The sequence below is a fragment of the Papilio xuthus genome, unplaced genomic scaffold (assembly GCF_000836235.2).
Source record: "Papilio xuthus unplaced genomic scaffold, Pxut_1.1 DF826961.1, whole genome shotgun sequence".
Taxonomy (NCBI): domain Eukaryota; kingdom Metazoa; phylum Arthropoda; class Insecta; order Lepidoptera; family Papilionidae; genus Papilio; species Papilio xuthus.
Window position 1 is genome coordinate 3,578,812 of NW_013531688.1, and position 16,137 is coordinate 3,594,948.

Consider the following 16,137-nt stretch of genomic DNA (forward strand, 5'->3'; position numbering starts at 1 on the left):
TACTTCATGATACAGAGAGCCAGAGAGAGAGAAAGAGTAATTTAATTATTTTACTAGTTGGTTGGTGCAGAAACATGCAAAAGGTACTCTAAGATTCCATTAACTTACACCTCATTGGTTAGACGCATGTTTACAGTAACTGGGTACAATACAAAACGATTTCTTGTGAAACTAATGACAATTCTACCAGTAAAAAGCGATCCAACTCGAAATATCAATTATGATTACTCAGATTCGTTCCCATCGTTCTTGTCCTGTGTAAAAAAACACCTTCGGTTTAATTGCAATGGCGAAGGTTATACTTGGAGTCTTGATGTTTTAATACCATTAAAGTTGTCCTGTGCACTAGACTAGACAACAAACAGCTTTTTAAGATAATTAAGTTGAACTGCGCTATTCTGTTAACTACTAATATAAAGGTTTTTATAAAATCCTAAAAAATATATAGCTATTAGTAATCATACTGTTAACCCGATAATAGTCTCACTTTCCTTTAATATATTGTATGGAAAGACGTAAGGTTATTTCTTAGAAGGTGAAAAATTCTTAGTCATATAAAATAATCCAAGAATTTAAAGCCACATATGAGTGACTATCTTAATACTTTCGTGGAACTTTAATACAATAAAATAATTTCATGCTAAAATATACTTCGTAGGATGATTTTTGGTTCGTTGCCATTTGATATTATTCTGATCATTATTCCAATACGCATTTGTATTCTCATAAACTCGTTATAAATTGTATTCTAGAAAATTCGATACATTTAAATAAATATGTAGAATTTGTTAAATGGAAGGGACTTTTATTACGAATTACTATAGCGTAGGGAAATAATTAAAAAAAAATACTTTTTCTTTCATTAAAATAATTACATAACCTCACAATAACGTCATGAATACTCATTTTTTTACAGCTTTATTTTGGCAAAGAATTCCGTTTATACGGAATTAAATAAAGCTTAATAGGTAGCTTATGTGTTCTTCCAGACTATGTTAGTTAAATTTAGAGATACTATTAAACAAACATCCATCCATCCAGTCATCTAAACATTTGCATTTATAATATTAGTAAGATGAGTAAGTTAAATTAATACTAGTTAGTTTAATTCTACTTTCTATTGGTAAACAGAATTTCACTAAAAATCATAATCAGCACGGTGAAGGGCAAAAATGTAACAAAAAGAAAAAACCTTTTATTTTTCAAGTGTTTATTAGCTAATGTGTATGGTGCTTTATCCACGGTGTTAGGATCACATTATTCACGTTTTAATTAGATCATAAATTCAGTTATTGTGATGTTAACGACTAGTTTACAGCAATTAGGTCGTGTAACGAAACATATTCAATTGTAACGCTTGAGAAAAATTATGACGCATAGAATAACATTCCCCCACCGTTAACCAGACACTTATATTATTCTATGACGTCAATATAAAAATCATAGAAATTATGCTAAAACTTCAATAATAATAGAAAATTAAATGAATAAAACCACATTGTTTTGAGTAAGGAATAATCAGATGTGAAAACAAACAATTAACTAGTGACTTCTTATTTCTTACTAATATTATAAATGCGAATATTTGGATGGATGGATCGATGGATGGATGGATGTTTGTTTAGAGGTACCTCCGGAACGGCTGAAAGGATCTCGCTGAAATTTCGAATAGAGGTAGAGCGTAGTCTGGAAGGACGCATAGGCTACATATTAGGTTTTCTATTAATCCACGAGGACAGAGTCGCGGGCGTCGCGTCTTATTTGTTATAAGATAGTACACATTATGCTTAACGGGGGATGAATATAATAATTTCATTCGATCTTAACTTGGAAAAACGAAGCCAGAATGTACTATTTTTCACAAAGGAGCTGTGAATGTAGTTTTAACAATAAAAACAATATCACTTATTATGTTTTTGTGTCTATTGTAATGTGTAAATGTAAAAGAAGAACACTTGAATGTTATTTTTGGCTTAAAGTACTTACTTATTTTCATTTGTGTCTTATCATAGAAAAAATTGCGGCATACCTTTATTTTAATAACAAAATATAATATCTAAAATATGCAGAACAACACAACAATATTATAATCGATTGTTTGGCTGACGATCGTATAAAATTAATTCTTCACTTATTTAACTCAACAGAATTTGTTGTACGATATTGCATTCGTTGTTAGGTCGATTACAAAGCGTACATTTAATGGTGCAAGGAACAATGTGGAACTAATCGCTTCTCATCGCTTCATCTAGCCCAGTCGCATAAGAATAAGTTGGGTGAGAGAACGTTGGCAGGCATGAACTTCTGCCGAAATAACAAGTCTCAGCAAATTAAATATCTGGTATCAGTGACGTAAATTGGTTTCAGAAATGAGTATAATTTACTGGAATTGTGTAGTTATAATTATAACGATCGTTAGTCACACATCGGGTAAGCTTATAATTGTTATTTGAACAGTTTTTTTTATGTGGTGAAGTGACGTTAGTTAGCTTGTCGTGGGCGCTGCAGGTGACACATGGCAACAAGTGGCCAGTCATCCATCTTGGAAGAAGTTGGAATCGTTTGAGTGCGGCTTCAGCGCCGCAGACCGCATCATCGGTGGCCTCAACGCAGCGCTCGGACAGTTCCCATGGATCTTACGACTTGGATATACCTGTTAGTTACTTTGATTTTAATTATAAAAAATCGATCAATTAAGCAAAAATCTTGGTATTGTTATTTGATGCCATATTTTTTATTGGGCAAGGTCACAAACTTACGAGGTACAAACTTTACCGGATTCAAAATAACCTTAATCAATAAAGACAAAGCAAGACTCATCCTCATTGTGGAAAAATCATTCAGAATTAATTGTAGGAAGATTAATAATTGTTGCATCTGTCAGTTTCATGAAATAATAAAAAAATATTTTTGGATAATTATAGTGGAGGGCGAAGACGATCTGGACTGGATGTGCGGCGGGGTGCTGGTCACAGACAGACACGTAGTGACCGCAGCCCACTGCGTGAAGACAGCAGACGACGGCATTAAATTGTAACTAATCTTTTAAATACATATAAACATAAATAGAACAACTCATGGAATTAAAACAAAATTTAAAAACGAATTGAATCACGAACTAGATTTATACGATTTTAATTACTCTTGATACAGCCTGTATATTAAAAATACATTATACAGGGTGTCAATACGTGCTGGTGAGTACGATACTCGGACAGACCCCGACTGTCAAACAGGAGTTTGCGCGCCACCGCTCCAAGATCGCCAGGTGAAAGCCATCCGCAGCCACGCCAGCTTCAATAAGCCCCCCTTCCACAACGACATTGCGATTATTGAGTTAGATTCCCCGTTAGATTTGAATGGTCAGTATTTTTTTTATTGTAGTTAATTAACTAATAACCATAACCCTCATTTTGCGGACGTGTTCGAGGTTATTTAACCCGTTGTCCTACGTTAGCGGAACCGCAACACGATTTGACATGTCGCGAAAACATGAAAATATCAAATATTTATTTCTTTTCTCCAGCGTCTTACATAATTAACAATTTGTCATGTTCTGATCAGAGTCAGTCTATCCTTAATCGTAAGGTATATAAAACAAATGTTAGTGGGCAACTAATATTTTGCTTCTAGTAGGTTATTGTTAATGTGACTTTGTAGACTACGTTGCCCCGATCTGCCTGCCGCAGCAAGACCAGCTAACGGATTTGCGCATAGGCGAGCTTGTGACAGCGGCGGGCTGGGGCAAAATGAACATGTCCACGGACCAGAGGGCTGATATACTACAATATGTTTCGGTAAATTTTGTCCCTTTACGAATTACGATTTGAGAAGACGACCAGTTCAACAAAGGTTACATACTTTACAGTTGCCAGTCCTAAAGCCAGAGTCTTGTGGTTTCTTCGGCAAAGGCTTTAAAGTAGAGAAGTCAGAAATATGTGCGGGCTCGCAGCGAAACAAAGACGCATGCGGCGGAGACTCGGGAGGCCCACTTATGAAGGTATTTTTAAACATAACATAACATATAAGAAATACACCAATCATCATGCTCATACTCAGTGACTAATAATAAGCATCGTGTGAACATTGCCTTAAATAAATATATGCAGTAAAAAATAGAACATACGTATAATGCAAACACGTTGATTTCAAAATGTAAGACGAATCATCTTGTTGCGTACTTTAAATGTTCTGAATAATCTATAGAGTGAGTATCCTCAACCATAAACGAGTATTAGTCATTTAATTGCTTACTTAATAGTTAATTGATTGACACTGGTATAATACGTCTGCCCTTCATTTGTTCACGACATTCAACAATAATAAGCATGACTAATTTTGTGTCACGCATATTAAGTTATAAGAAAACAAACATTCAATTTAGACAAACAAAGTAAAATATTTAATTTGAAATGATTATTATTCTCGAATAACACTTAAATTTTATATGAATCCATTATTTTAGGAGTCGGCAGCACAGTTGTGGTTTCCCTTAAGTATGTTCACTGCCGGCAAAAGCAATTTAGGCACAAGGCATGACTTTATTTCATTACAGATCTTCGACACGGCGGAAGGACCAAAAAGTTTCCTTGTTGGTGTGGTATCGTTCGGACCGACAGTTTGCGGAATTAAAAAGCCAGGCGTTTATACATCCATACCATATTTCATCAAATGGATTTTAGATAATATTGCTTAAAATTATATTGAACACGTTTACGATCAATAAAAATAATACAAAACAAACAGCTTATTTCTTTTTTGGTTCAATCAAGGAATTTTAACATTTTATTTAAACTTCATTAAAACTTTATTTATCTATGGTCAGTTTTTAATTATAGAATAATCATTATTTTCTTCCTTATATCCTAAAGAAGCATCATTATATTAGTAAATATTAGACAAATTTGACTTTAACACTATTACCTAATAAGATAACAGCATAGGTAATTATTTTAATACTTTTTAACATAATTTTTATAACAACAACACTGATTTTATGGCCTATGAACATACGATAAATACAAGTGAGCAACTGAGTGAATGAATGAATTCACAGTAGCATGTGTACTGAACTGGAACGAATACTGACGTACACTCATACAGATGAGATAATTGATGTGCAATACAAGTGCGACGAGTTAAGTCACTTGTCAGTTTATGCATACGAATATAAAACAAAACTCATCTGTTTGCGTAGTATGTGGGCACATTGTAACCATTGATATACGATAATTCAATTCACTCGTAACATAGAAATCAAACAGTGTAGTTAATTTTATTTTGAGTTTTGAAAATAAGATAATAATAAAAAATAATGACTCGGTTTAGCGCAAACTGGATGTGGCTGGTTGTCCTTGTAGCTGGATCTTTCCGTAAGTCTTTATAATATCTTCTTGTTTTTATGTCGCATTCGATTTTTCCTCCTACTTGTTGCAAGATGTATTATTATATACTCTGTAGTTTAACAGTACTTACGTATCTAGTTACGGCTAACTTTTCTACTTCAAATATGTTTTTTTTAGTTAAGCATATTTTTCTTTTGATATAAATAATAATTGTTAATAGTAATATGATACAATATGTTAAAAGTAATTATTTTTATTATAAACTAAAAGGACAAAGAAGTCAACATATGTTTGTCTTCTGCTAAGTAATCTATAAGCGTTTTTTTATTACTTTTTCTTTCGACTGCCAACGTATTAACTCTGCGTAAGTGTAGACTCCCGCTAAATCAAGGATGGCGAATCGTCGGCACGGCAGATACCATGTTTTGGGTAGACATCGATAACAAGTGTGAAGTAGTGATCCTTTTGCTACTATATGATCCCAATAATCACAAAATCAAAATTATTGTCAGTTTGATCTCTATTACCTCATTAAATCGCATGTCAAAAGCCGGCCACGTAAGTGAGCTTCCTCTTGTATTCCAGATGTCCATGCGTGTCAATGAACACCTCGGTATACCCGCTGCTAGTTTGCCCCCTTCTTCTAAAAAATAAGATTTTATAAAAACAAAATGACACGTAATACGTAAAGGTTTTACACCCCTGCATTAAATTATATTGTCACATAACTGTTGCTTTTTAAACATATTTTTAAGACTAAATACAAATAAATAACCCTGAATTATTTACTGTGGCTACAAATCGCCATGATGCCATCATAATCGAAAACTCTATTTGTTAATATATAGCCAAAATATTCTCCAAACTGTATCCTTTATAACACTCAGGGGAAGAAATCGGATCGTATCATATCTCACTTGTTAAAATCGGTACAAGCGAATAAGCTACGGTGGTACATCTTACTGACAATAAAAATGCAAAAGTTTAATTGTTTGTAGAAGGTATCTCCAGAACCTCTGCATGGATGTACATAGATGAAATAGTCTGAAGGAAAAATAGGCTAATTATTAAGTGTTTTCAATTACATACATGCAGATAAGTAGTAAATTAATATCATAACATGGCTGAATGTACCATTTTACCAAACCGCAAAACACGGAAAAACAAAAATACTTCTGACCACATTAGAAATATATGTAACATTTTTGATAACAAAATTTTTTACCTAAAATACCAAAAAACCCCAACGCATTGTATGAACACTCAGAGAAAGAATTGAACAGAATGACACCTTAGTGTTTAAATTAAGTTCAGGCCTTAAGGCCTGTCATAAAGGAAATTTCAAACAAACCCACGTAGATAAAATACCCGCGAAAAATATTACCCTTCTCAGAGTAATTAATCACGAATTTTAGATAATCCCAAGTAATAATGAAATTATAACCAAAACCAAACTTATAAAGGATAATATTTCGGGAAATTTTATTTCGGCACTTTGGGTTCTGAACTCGTAGCGTCATAAATTGTAATTTAAATTTGCCAGGTTTTTCCGCCGGCCTGTGTATATATTTTTTACAACTTACGATAATTTGTCTTTATAATATGAATTGATTACGGGTTTTTTTTTAATATTATAAATGCATGCTGGCAACTTCCCAGAAAAGACTCAGAGGTTAATTAATCACTTGATTTCGAACTTTGTATGTAAATTTATTTGATGTTCTTACGGTGAAAGAAAACATCGAAGCAACTTGTACACATCTATTTATCTATTACAAACATTTTCAAAGATAGTGAATTCAACCAATACACACTGGGTCAGCGTAGGTGACTAAGAACTAGACTTAGTCCCCGAGGGTACACTAAACCCTCACCATACCCCTACTAATGGAACCCTAAATCAGACAGCCAGCGACATCCGTTGAGCTGAAGATACCTTCTAACAAATATCCATTTGTACATCTAAACATTCATATTTATTATATTAATAATATCAATGAATGTACTAAAAAGTAGATTAAGTAATATTATATAATATTTAATTTGATATTTTAATGATTTTATTAATAGCAGGAACAACATTATCACAGACGGACATGTTATGTCAACAGCTAAACAAAAATTGCACGGTAATAACCAACTGTACTTCAGCTCTGGAAGCTTTAAAAGACCGAGAAGATATGTTGTTGAGAAAGATGTTTTGTGGATTCGACGTTAGAGGACCTATGGTAATATTTTACGTCATAATATTATTAAAGCATTTATATACTTTAAAATAGGTTTTTTCCCTGGAAAGCTAGAGATTTTCCCCTAAATTTTTAATGATGTGACAGTGGACGTCCATTCTGAAATTTGGATTGTTATAACAAAGATCTTGTAGCGTAAAGTTTTTTTCTATTGATAATATTTAATTACTCATAATTGTTACTTATTGTTGGTATATTCTAGAATTACTTTTAAATAAAATAAATAAATAAATAAATAAATAAATAAATAAAAACTTTATTTCCATAAAAAAACTGAACAAAGTTGTTGTATAACTTTGTTCAGTTACACAGAATACAGTTATACAGAAATAGTGATGGCAAAAGGGGGTGGCTCAGCTTTGCCAACACCGGTCAGATTCCAGTGTCGAGCTGGTTTTCAGCTAAACCCCTTCTCAAGATGAAAAAGGGAGAATTGATAGTTGATTTTGATCTTGAAGTATTAATTATTATGTCTATAATTACGTATTTATTATTTAATTTATTTAAAAATAAAAGTTTTACCGCTAATTATTTCCTTCCATGTAGGATTGGCAACATGCCGTAGAAATTAAGACAAATTTTCGTAAAACTACAGATGGTAAAGTCAATAAGAAATGCAAAAGAAAGTTTTTATTTCAGGTATGCTGTCCGATTGATCGTCCAATAGTATTTAAAAACGATTTAGAGACAGCGACAAGCAGAAGAGAAAGCACAAGTACATCAAAACCTACTACAACCCCACTTATTCCTACGACAGGTAGCAACAACGTACTGGAAGATAACAATGTACTGGAAACCATGAATACATCTAATGGGTTACCATCTATTAAAGTTTGTGGCATCTCTGGCTCGGGTTTGGATCGCATTATAGGTGGTTCAATAGCTGCCCTTGATGAATTTCCATGGCTAGCTCGTATTGCAACGAAGAGTAAGTGTAATAATAAAATAATCAATATCTTTCTATGTAAACGTAAATAATATCAATGTTTGTATATTTGTCCCATTTGCAATCCCATACTTATTTACACCGTAGACGAGGGCATGCATTGGGTGCAGCTGATAACCCCCAGATCTAGCCTATCATCGGCTTAAGACGCAATTGTTTAACATACTTTTATTAAAATGCAAAATGATGACGGATCACAATGATAAGGACATTTTTTCATAAGAGAAAAGGGCAACGAGTGGTGGAAACACCGAGGTTCTCAGCGACGCTATTAGACATCCTCAGTACTAAAGTAACTAGGAGGCGTTGCCGGCCTTATATAATACCATAAGGCCTGGTTTACATTGGTAGCGCTGAGATGGATTGTATTGGCTTACTGGCACCAGTTAGAATTTACTTTATGCCAGGTATACCAGCGTTGTTTATGAGCGCTACAGTACCACTGTACTGGCATAATATAGATCAGGGAAAATACTAATACCAACTTATTTTATTATCTGTGGTAATACTAGATTTGACAGAATCGCGCCAAATATAACAAATGTTTCCTTGTTCATTACATGCGTGAGAATATATTTTATTTACAAGCTTTTTGTATTTATCTAACGTTTTATTTTAGAATATGACAGGATGAGATTCACATGTGGCGGATCTCTGATAACACAACAATTTGTTGTGACAGCTGCTCATTGTGTAGTAGATAGGAATGTGTAAGTCATTTTATTGTTTAAATTATTTAATCTATTTGTTATAGTTAGGTTATAAGTTAGTACGTGCTAATGTCACGTGCTTTTTTTTAAACTAAGAATGAGCCTAAAGAAAATGTACATAGGTAAAATTGTATATGCAAAAGTAAAGGTGATTCTAATATATTCCAAATACCGTTGTCTTCAGAGAGCAACTAGCAATTATTGCGCAAACTTTGCATATGTATACAGGATTATTGTTAATTCGACATGTTCACGTTAAAAGGTGACAGGGGTGACTATTTGCGATAATTCTAATCCCCATGTGCAAAGATCAACAATTTTTGATTTATCTCGTTTTTTAGCTTGTTTTAAAAAAGGATTATAATAACCCAAAAACGGCTGGAGAGATTTGAATGAAGTTGGGAACAGAGAATAGATTTAAAGTCTTGAATAGCGCATACACTACAGTTTTTTTTTTATTTACATGGAGGAATATTTAAAATATTCATTACTGTTATTTAGATTGTCTGTACGTCTTGGCGAGTGGGATACAGAAACAGAGAAGGATTGCAATGAAGACTACTGCAGTGATCCTCCGGTGGACGTGAAAGTCGTCCAAGTTATAGTACATCCAAAGTACAATAAAAAGCTGCACGATGGAGATATAGCACTTCTCAGATTGGGAAATTCTGTTAATTATACAGGTATTTGTCTTTTCTTAGCGGCTCTATAATAAATAGATCATCGGCGCTATTTAAAATATGCAATAAATTATAAGGAATTCAACTTTGCTACTTTAATTTTGCTGTGTCTATTATATCATTTGACAAACTGTGGGTTTCTAAGTCTCTGCATAAAACATATCATCATCCCTGTGTCTCTGAGAACACACCACCTACCCACCAACTAACAGAAAGGTATTGAACATACTTATGTAATATGTCTAGACAGGGCATTACGAACTTAACTGATCAAGACGTCCAAATGAAAGCAAATAAACATTTTTGACTTTACATAAATTTTGCCTGAAGCTCTTTCTTTTACTAATAATTATTGATAAAAGCTACGTATTGTATTCATGTATTGTATATTGTGATATTTTGTATTCAGATTACATCCGGCCAGTATGTTTGCCCACTACAAAATTTGTCGCCAATCAGGATTACGTGGTAGGAACATCGTTCACAACTGCAGGATGGGGTCTCACTGAACTAGGTAAGGGTACTTATAATAATACGAATTAACGAATAATTAAATTCAATGAAAAGAATAATTTATTGTGAAGTTATCTAGCTGTTGCCCGCGACTCCGTCCGTGCGAGATTGAAAAAAAACTTAATAAGTAGCCTATGTGTTCTTCCAGACTATGTTCTACATCTATGCCAAATTTCAGCAAGATCCGTTTAGTCGTTCCGGAGATATCTTCAAATAAACATCCATCCATCTAAACATTCTCATTTATAATATTAGTAAGATTGTTAAGATATATTAATCTTAATTATTATATTTGTAAATATTACAGGAAATCCGTCAATAATAAAACAAAAGGTTGATCTGGATACAGTTTCATTGGATATTTGTAAAATTAAACTGGCGCATATTAACAAAATGGACATCGACAAAATTATATGTGCCGGTGGTAAACCCGGCAAGGACACATGTAACGGTGACTCCGGAGGTCCTCTCACCAAAGATATCACAATTCAATTCAATACAAATTCATATTTATTCGGTATAACAAGTTTCGGATCCGCCCGCTGCGGCGCCACTGACACCCCGTCTGTGTATACCAGAATAACTGCTTACATGGATTGGATTATTACAAACATTAACGCGTGATATCCAATGTACGGATTGCAATATGTAAAAATGGATATAATCCACGAAGGATCAAGATTATTGATTACCATTATGGCTGTGATAATAAATTACGTAGAAACTTTAGATGTAAGCAATAAATTTATTACTTATTTAAATTAAGTGATCTGTTGCTTTGCTTAGTATGAAATTTTTATGTTTATACTTTTAGACATTATTAATTACAATCCTTTGGCGTTAATGACGTGCTTTCGTTACAATGTCCAGTGACAGAATGAATTTTGTATTGAGTCAATTCACTGTCTCATTTCCGGATTTTCTTCCTAACAATAAGTACTATTTTATTGATCATTACAAAAATCTTGGTTACTAAAAAGGGGTGATAAAAAATATCATGTGATAATTTTCCCAAATACTGTAACAAATACAAGCAAGATTGATAGAAAATTATAATATATTTTTTAATATTAAAAAGGTACAATCTGATAGAAGCCTATTCGAAATCCAAGATATCGTTGATTTTGTAAATCTCTCTGCACAATGATCTCCAAATCAAACTCTTTAAAGATAAAAGAATTTAGTTTGATATTTTTTGCCTAATAAACAATATAATATTTTAAAAATTTGAGATGATATATTTTGCAGAACATACTTAAATCAGGATATAAATGTTTTTTATTAAAAAAATTATTCTTTTACTTAATACATGTTAAAAAGTTATTATAGTTAGTATTTGTAGTTATAATATTATTTACATATTGCTTTTGATACAATATTTAAAAAGTTTTAAATTCCACTAAAATTCAAATACAACAGAGCATTTTTTTATCAGTCACTACAGTAATGTTGTTATTATTTAGAATGTATGGAAAATTATTTTATATTAACACAGATGTAAAAAAGATATAGATTACACCTTAAGATTATTATGACTTGCACAGAGTTCCTATTCCTGATTCTATGGCTCGAAATGATAAAGGCCACTGTTTACCACAATGATGGTAAAATAGCTAACGGTTCACCACATGTTAAGGGATAAGTGATCAATTAAATCCGTAGACAATCACAAGAGGGCATAGACAAATCTTGTCTTCCTTTTTGTAGTTAAATGAGGTTTTAAGATAAAGAATAATCCACTTTAAATATTAAGTCAAAAGTTTATTTATTTAGTATTATAATTAATAACAAAAGGGTTTCTGATACCAAAATATCCGTTTAAAACATAGCATTATATATTTTAAACAGCGATGTTGATCTCAAAAACCATTAGATAGTGCAATAACAAACGATTAATATAATATAAACTATTTAGCTACCAGTGGATTGAAACCTTTGCTGGTGTTCTACAAGATGAAGACCAGAAATTTAAACAATAAGTTTACATGATTTACCGTGGGTTTCTGAAACCAAAATCCCTGAATAAATCATATCAAACATAGTGTAGATAACAAAATGTTTTAAGCGAGGATTTAGGTTTTAGAAACCAACGATTAATTAATCAACAGTTAAATTACAAGCATCTTCTATGTATGCTTCCAATTATGTCATCTGAATTCTCAAATACTTTATCGTCGTTATCAATTTTGTCCATACATTTTTGTACATCGCTTTCGAAACCATCACTTGACGTGGTCAGGTGATAGGAACTATTCCTTCGTCCGCGTTTCTTTCCTGAGCCTTTTCGTGGCGACAGGCGAATGTTACAAGGGGAATACGACCGCGGGGCGTAGTATCTTTCAAATAGTAGTGGTTGCTGTTGGACTCGACCGTACATAAGCTCCATCTCGTGCAAAAACTCTTCGCGGCGCATTCTCTCTTCATCTCGTCGTGTCTGTAGCCGCATTGCTATATCCTCTTCGTGACTAAAATATATTGCAAGATTATAATCCTTTTCCATTAAATCTATACTTGTTATGTAATTTACATTTATCGAAAAATAATTAGGGCTTGTACTTACTTGTTTTTCACGAGATGCCAGGCTGGTTTGGATCGTAACTGGCGATCTCTTTGCCGTAATTCAATTCTTCTTCGTTGCTCGGCTAGGCTGTTAGCCGCTTCTATTTCGAACCTCCTCCGCACCGACTCAGCACGGAGTAGGGCTGCCAGGTTAGACCGTCCAGCTGCAGCCCCTTTCAGTTCCAATGCGGAGTACACGCGAGGTTTTGCAATGCAATCGCTAAAACTATCAGTATTTTTTCCACTTTGGTACACTTTTTGAGCTATATCTAACATCTGCAATGCCAAAAACCATTTATCATCATAAACTATGTAATTACAATTAGTTTGTTCGCTAATTTTAGATGAATTTAAGCATACTTTTTGATTCGCTCTAGCAGCTGTCTTGAAACGAAACGGTTGTGGACTAGTCGTTATAAAGTCATCTTTGGACGATTTACATCCTTTAGATGGGCTGGAGCATCTAGCTCTGTCCGAGGACAACGTGGAGGGTGCGGCTGGCGACGGGTCTACAGGCAGATCACTGTGTGCCGCCGGCGTTGATAGGCGACTGCGATCACGAGTCGCCATATTTCCCGGGTAATTGGCGCTTCGTAACATTTCCTCTGATCTGATACGACGATTCATTGACCTATTACATACATTACCATTTTAAAAAATGCATCGCTTTTATAAGCATTACACAATCAAAATGTCGAAGTAGAATTGTTGAGAAGTACAATGCCAGAATACAAAAGAGAGTTATCGTTTGCCTCTCCTTATCTCGAGCGATTCGTCCTCTGTTAGGCGTAGGATTTTCCTTTAATCGACAAGATGAGCGGTCTCCTACCACTCTCATCTAGTACACTAACGTAATCTTGACCTAGTAGTATGAAATAACTATATCCATAAATAGCGCACTATTTTTAACCTGAAAAATTCATCCTGTTTCTTCTTATCGTAGAAATAATTAGAGAAAAGGTTCTTCGGAACTGGACGGGCCTTGAAACGTTTCTTCTTCTTAGGTTTTGGTAGAATGTGTACTGCTCTTTCACACACTTCTGCCATCCCATTCTCTTCTCTTCTAGTGAAACTAAACGGCTTCATTTGCGCTCGAAGTTCGGCTTCGCTGTTTATCTTTGTAATAGCACGCCTATAAAATAAAAAAAATATTAAAAAAAAACTTGTATTCAAATTGCAGAGAAATTATAAAAATAAAATTGCCGGATAAACTTAGGTTAAGGGTTATAAAAGCAAAGTTTTTGGTATAACCAATTGAGATAGCGTTTTAATCAAGTATCGTAATAATACATGTAACAATACTGATAATTACGATGGTAATTTGTATTATACAAATTTCCATCGTAATTATCAGAATTTGATTAATTGAATAATATATAATTGAATCTATTTTGTAGACATTCATTTTATTAAAAAAAAATATATTTATACATAGATTGTTTACACACAGCACTACCATTTAAGTCCTATCATGTTATCGTGCACGAGTTGTAATTTACCTATGTAATATAAATTATGGAGCAGATAATGCAACTAATACAAAATAGCATTCTAGTGCAAAATAGTTGAATCTACTTTACTACTACTGCAAATAATGAAAACATATACACTTGTAGAAACAAACAAAAGAAGCATACAATGTTTGTTTTCTTTGAAAACCTCATAGCCTGGACTTCGAGAATCTTGTCGTAGAGTGGAATCCGCGATTCTATAGGTACCGGCCTCGCCCTGAAATGCTTCCTTTCTCGTTTTTGGTTTAACATATCATCTGAAAAAGACTTCTGTATTGTACGAAGTCCGTTGACAATGCGTTCATCATCGTCCCTGTAAAAATTCCTTCCATTACGATTAAGAGGAGCTACGTTATTTTTTTAAATAAAAAGAAATAATTTAATACCTAAGCGTCATTTTAAAAGGCTTTGGTATAGTTAACGTTTTTCTGTTGCGACTTGAGGATCTAAAAGATTTACTTCGTAGGGGACTTGAGGGCATACTTTGAGTTCTAAACTCATCTCTGTTGCAACTATCTATATCTTTTAATTGAAAAAACTTTGCAAACTTTTTGTCTATTTCACATTTATCACGTCCAACCTTGTCGTCATGCCAAGAAATGGAACACGCAGAATGGTTCCTCGATTTACTTTTCCAACAATCTTTATTGTTTAAATCTTGACTCTTAGTTTGATTCACTTTTAAACAGCTTCCAGGAATCTTGTCATTTACAATATTTCCTGTCTTGTTTGCTAAGTGTAAATTTAAGTGTTCGATATCTTTTTTCTCTACTGACTTTTTTCTTCTTGCAATATTATTAGGTTTGGTATTTTTAACCTTGTTACATTTATCATCATCACCATCGTTAGAACAACCACTAGGTTGTTTATTATACAGTGAATGATTTTCGTTTTTATAAAAGTGTTCTTTGGTATACTCTGCAGGGAGCCCTAAAACAGCCCTCTTCTTTTCTCTTAATTTTTTTAAAGTTGAATAAAACTCTGATGATGGTAAATGATTAATATCATTGTAGTCAGGTATACTTCGATAAAAATCCTTCACATTTTCAGTATAAACATCCGCGGGGGAAGGTGTGACGCAGGTTGATGAATCAATAGACTGCTGTTCTACTAAAGTCTTGTTTATTCTCTCGTAAGCTGTTTTAGGCATTTTACTAATAGGATCTATTGGAACTTTAACGCACGAATTCGTAAAAACACTACTCATGACTAAATAGTAACATTCTAATATATGAAGATTATTTAACACATAATACTTAACTGCTTTTGAACATTTATGTTGGTCATTGGTTTCCACGGTTACTTCATTGCCAAGAAAATAGAGTGTTGTACATAAAATTTATTAAAAAGATGTTGCGTGGCACTTCAATAGGAGGTAGATGTTTTACAAAGGTTTTTTTTGATAAATAATTTATTATTTTTAACCAAACTTTTAAATACTAAAACAAAAAAAGTGAAAGCTCACATGGTAACATTGAAATGACAAAATGAGTGACATTGACAAATAACAAGAAATGATTGTCAATTTGCGAATGTTACTTATTTGACAATTACAAATAAAAAAATATATAAAATAAAAACAATATTAAATTAAATTCATATCTTTAAGCAATTTACACCGTGAAAA

The 16,137-nt window shown here is 33.2% G+C and overlaps 3 protein-coding genes across 7 annotated transcripts; 2 read left to right on the plus strand and 1 right to left on the minus strand.

Annotated features, from left to right (window-relative positions):
• The first annotated feature begins 2,221 nt into the window (after positions 1–2,221).
• LOC106120264 (serine protease easter-like) lies at positions 2,222–4,741 on the plus strand. The gene is made up of 7 exons (XM_013315561.1): positions 2,222–2,430; positions 2,509–2,655; positions 2,925–3,033; positions 3,181–3,362; positions 3,661–3,797; positions 3,869–4,000; positions 4,556–4,741. The coding sequence occupies exons 1-7, from the start codon at positions 2,370–2,372 to the stop codon at positions 4,694–4,696; spliced, it is 909 nt and encodes a 302-aa protein (XP_013171015.1). The 5' UTR covers positions 2,222–2,369; the 3' UTR covers positions 4,697–4,741.
• Positions 4,742–5,098: 357 nt separating this feature from the next.
• Positions 5,099–11,205, plus strand: LOC106120263 (venom protease). The gene is made up of 7 exons (XM_013315560.1): positions 5,099–5,372; positions 7,416–7,573; positions 8,231–8,519; positions 9,157–9,247; positions 9,749–9,930; positions 10,337–10,441; positions 10,748–11,205. The coding sequence occupies exons 1-7, from the start codon at positions 5,315–5,317 to the stop codon at positions 11,062–11,064; spliced, it is 1,200 nt and encodes a 399-aa protein (XP_013171014.1). The 5' UTR covers positions 5,099–5,314; the 3' UTR covers positions 11,065–11,205.
• A 1,023-nt stretch (positions 11,206–12,228) lies between these two features.
• Positions 12,229–16,129, minus strand: LOC106120220 (protein FAM161A). 5 transcript variants are annotated; one of them, XR_001227993.1, is made up of 4 exons: positions 14,897–16,129; positions 14,637–14,823; positions 13,001–14,131; positions 12,229–12,905 (listed from the first exon to the last, which is right to left on the minus strand). XR_001227993.1 is itself a non-coding variant. In XM_013315497.1 (4 exons), exons 1-4 carry the CDS (start codon positions 14,083–14,085, stop codon positions 12,554–12,556), a joined length of 1,074 nt encoding a protein of 357 aa, XP_013170951.1. In that variant the 5' UTR covers positions 14,086–14,266; the 3' UTR covers positions 12,229–12,553. The 5 variants fall into 5 exon arrangements, 4 of the variants coding, with proteins under 4 accessions (XP_013170951.1, XP_013170953.1, XP_013170950.1 ...); XM_013315497.1 differs by lacking the exons at positions 14,637–14,823; positions 14,897–16,129 and having other exon boundaries at positions 13,001–13,275; positions 13,360–13,630; positions 13,910–14,266; XM_013315499.1 differs by having other exon boundaries at positions 12,229–14,131.
• Positions 16,130–16,137: the final 8 nt, after the last annotated feature.

Bases quoted from the DNA above. Each gene is read 5' to 3' on its own strand.
- LOC106120220 (XM_013315496.1), bottom strand. From the start codon at position 14,085: ATGAAGCCGTTTAGTTTCACTAGAAGAGAAGAGAATGGGATGGCAGAA. The intron at 13,631-13,909 runs GTTAAAAATAGT...TGTATGTAATAG, and splicing joins AAACAGGATGAATTTTTCAG to GTCAATGAATCGTCGTATCA. The intron at 12,906-13,000 runs GTAAGTACAAGC...AATATATTTTAG, and splicing joins TGGCATCTCGTGAAAAACAA to TCACGAAGAGGATATAGCAA.
- LOC106120264 (XM_013315561.1), top strand. From the start codon at position 2,370: ATGAGTATAATTTACTGGAATTGTGTAGTTATAATTATAACGATCGTT. The intron at 2,431-2,508 runs GTAAGCTTATAA...TGGGCGCTGCAG, and splicing joins GATCGTTAGTCACACATCGG to GTGACACATGGCAACAAGTG. The intron at 3,798-3,868 runs GTAAATTTTGTC...CATACTTTACAG, and splicing joins ATATACTACAATATGTTTCG to TTGCCAGTCCTAAAGCCAGA.
- LOC106120263 (XM_013315560.1), top strand. From the start codon at position 5,315: ATGACTCGGTTTAGCGCAAACTGGATGTGGCTGGTTGTCCTTGTAGCT. The intron at 9,931-10,336 runs GTATTTGTCTTT...TTTTGTATTCAG, and splicing joins AAATTCTGTTAATTATACAG to ATTACATCCGGCCAGTATGT. The intron at 10,442-10,747 runs GTAAGGGTACTT...TAAATATTACAG, and splicing joins ATGGGGTCTCACTGAACTAG to GAAATCCGTCAATAATAAAA.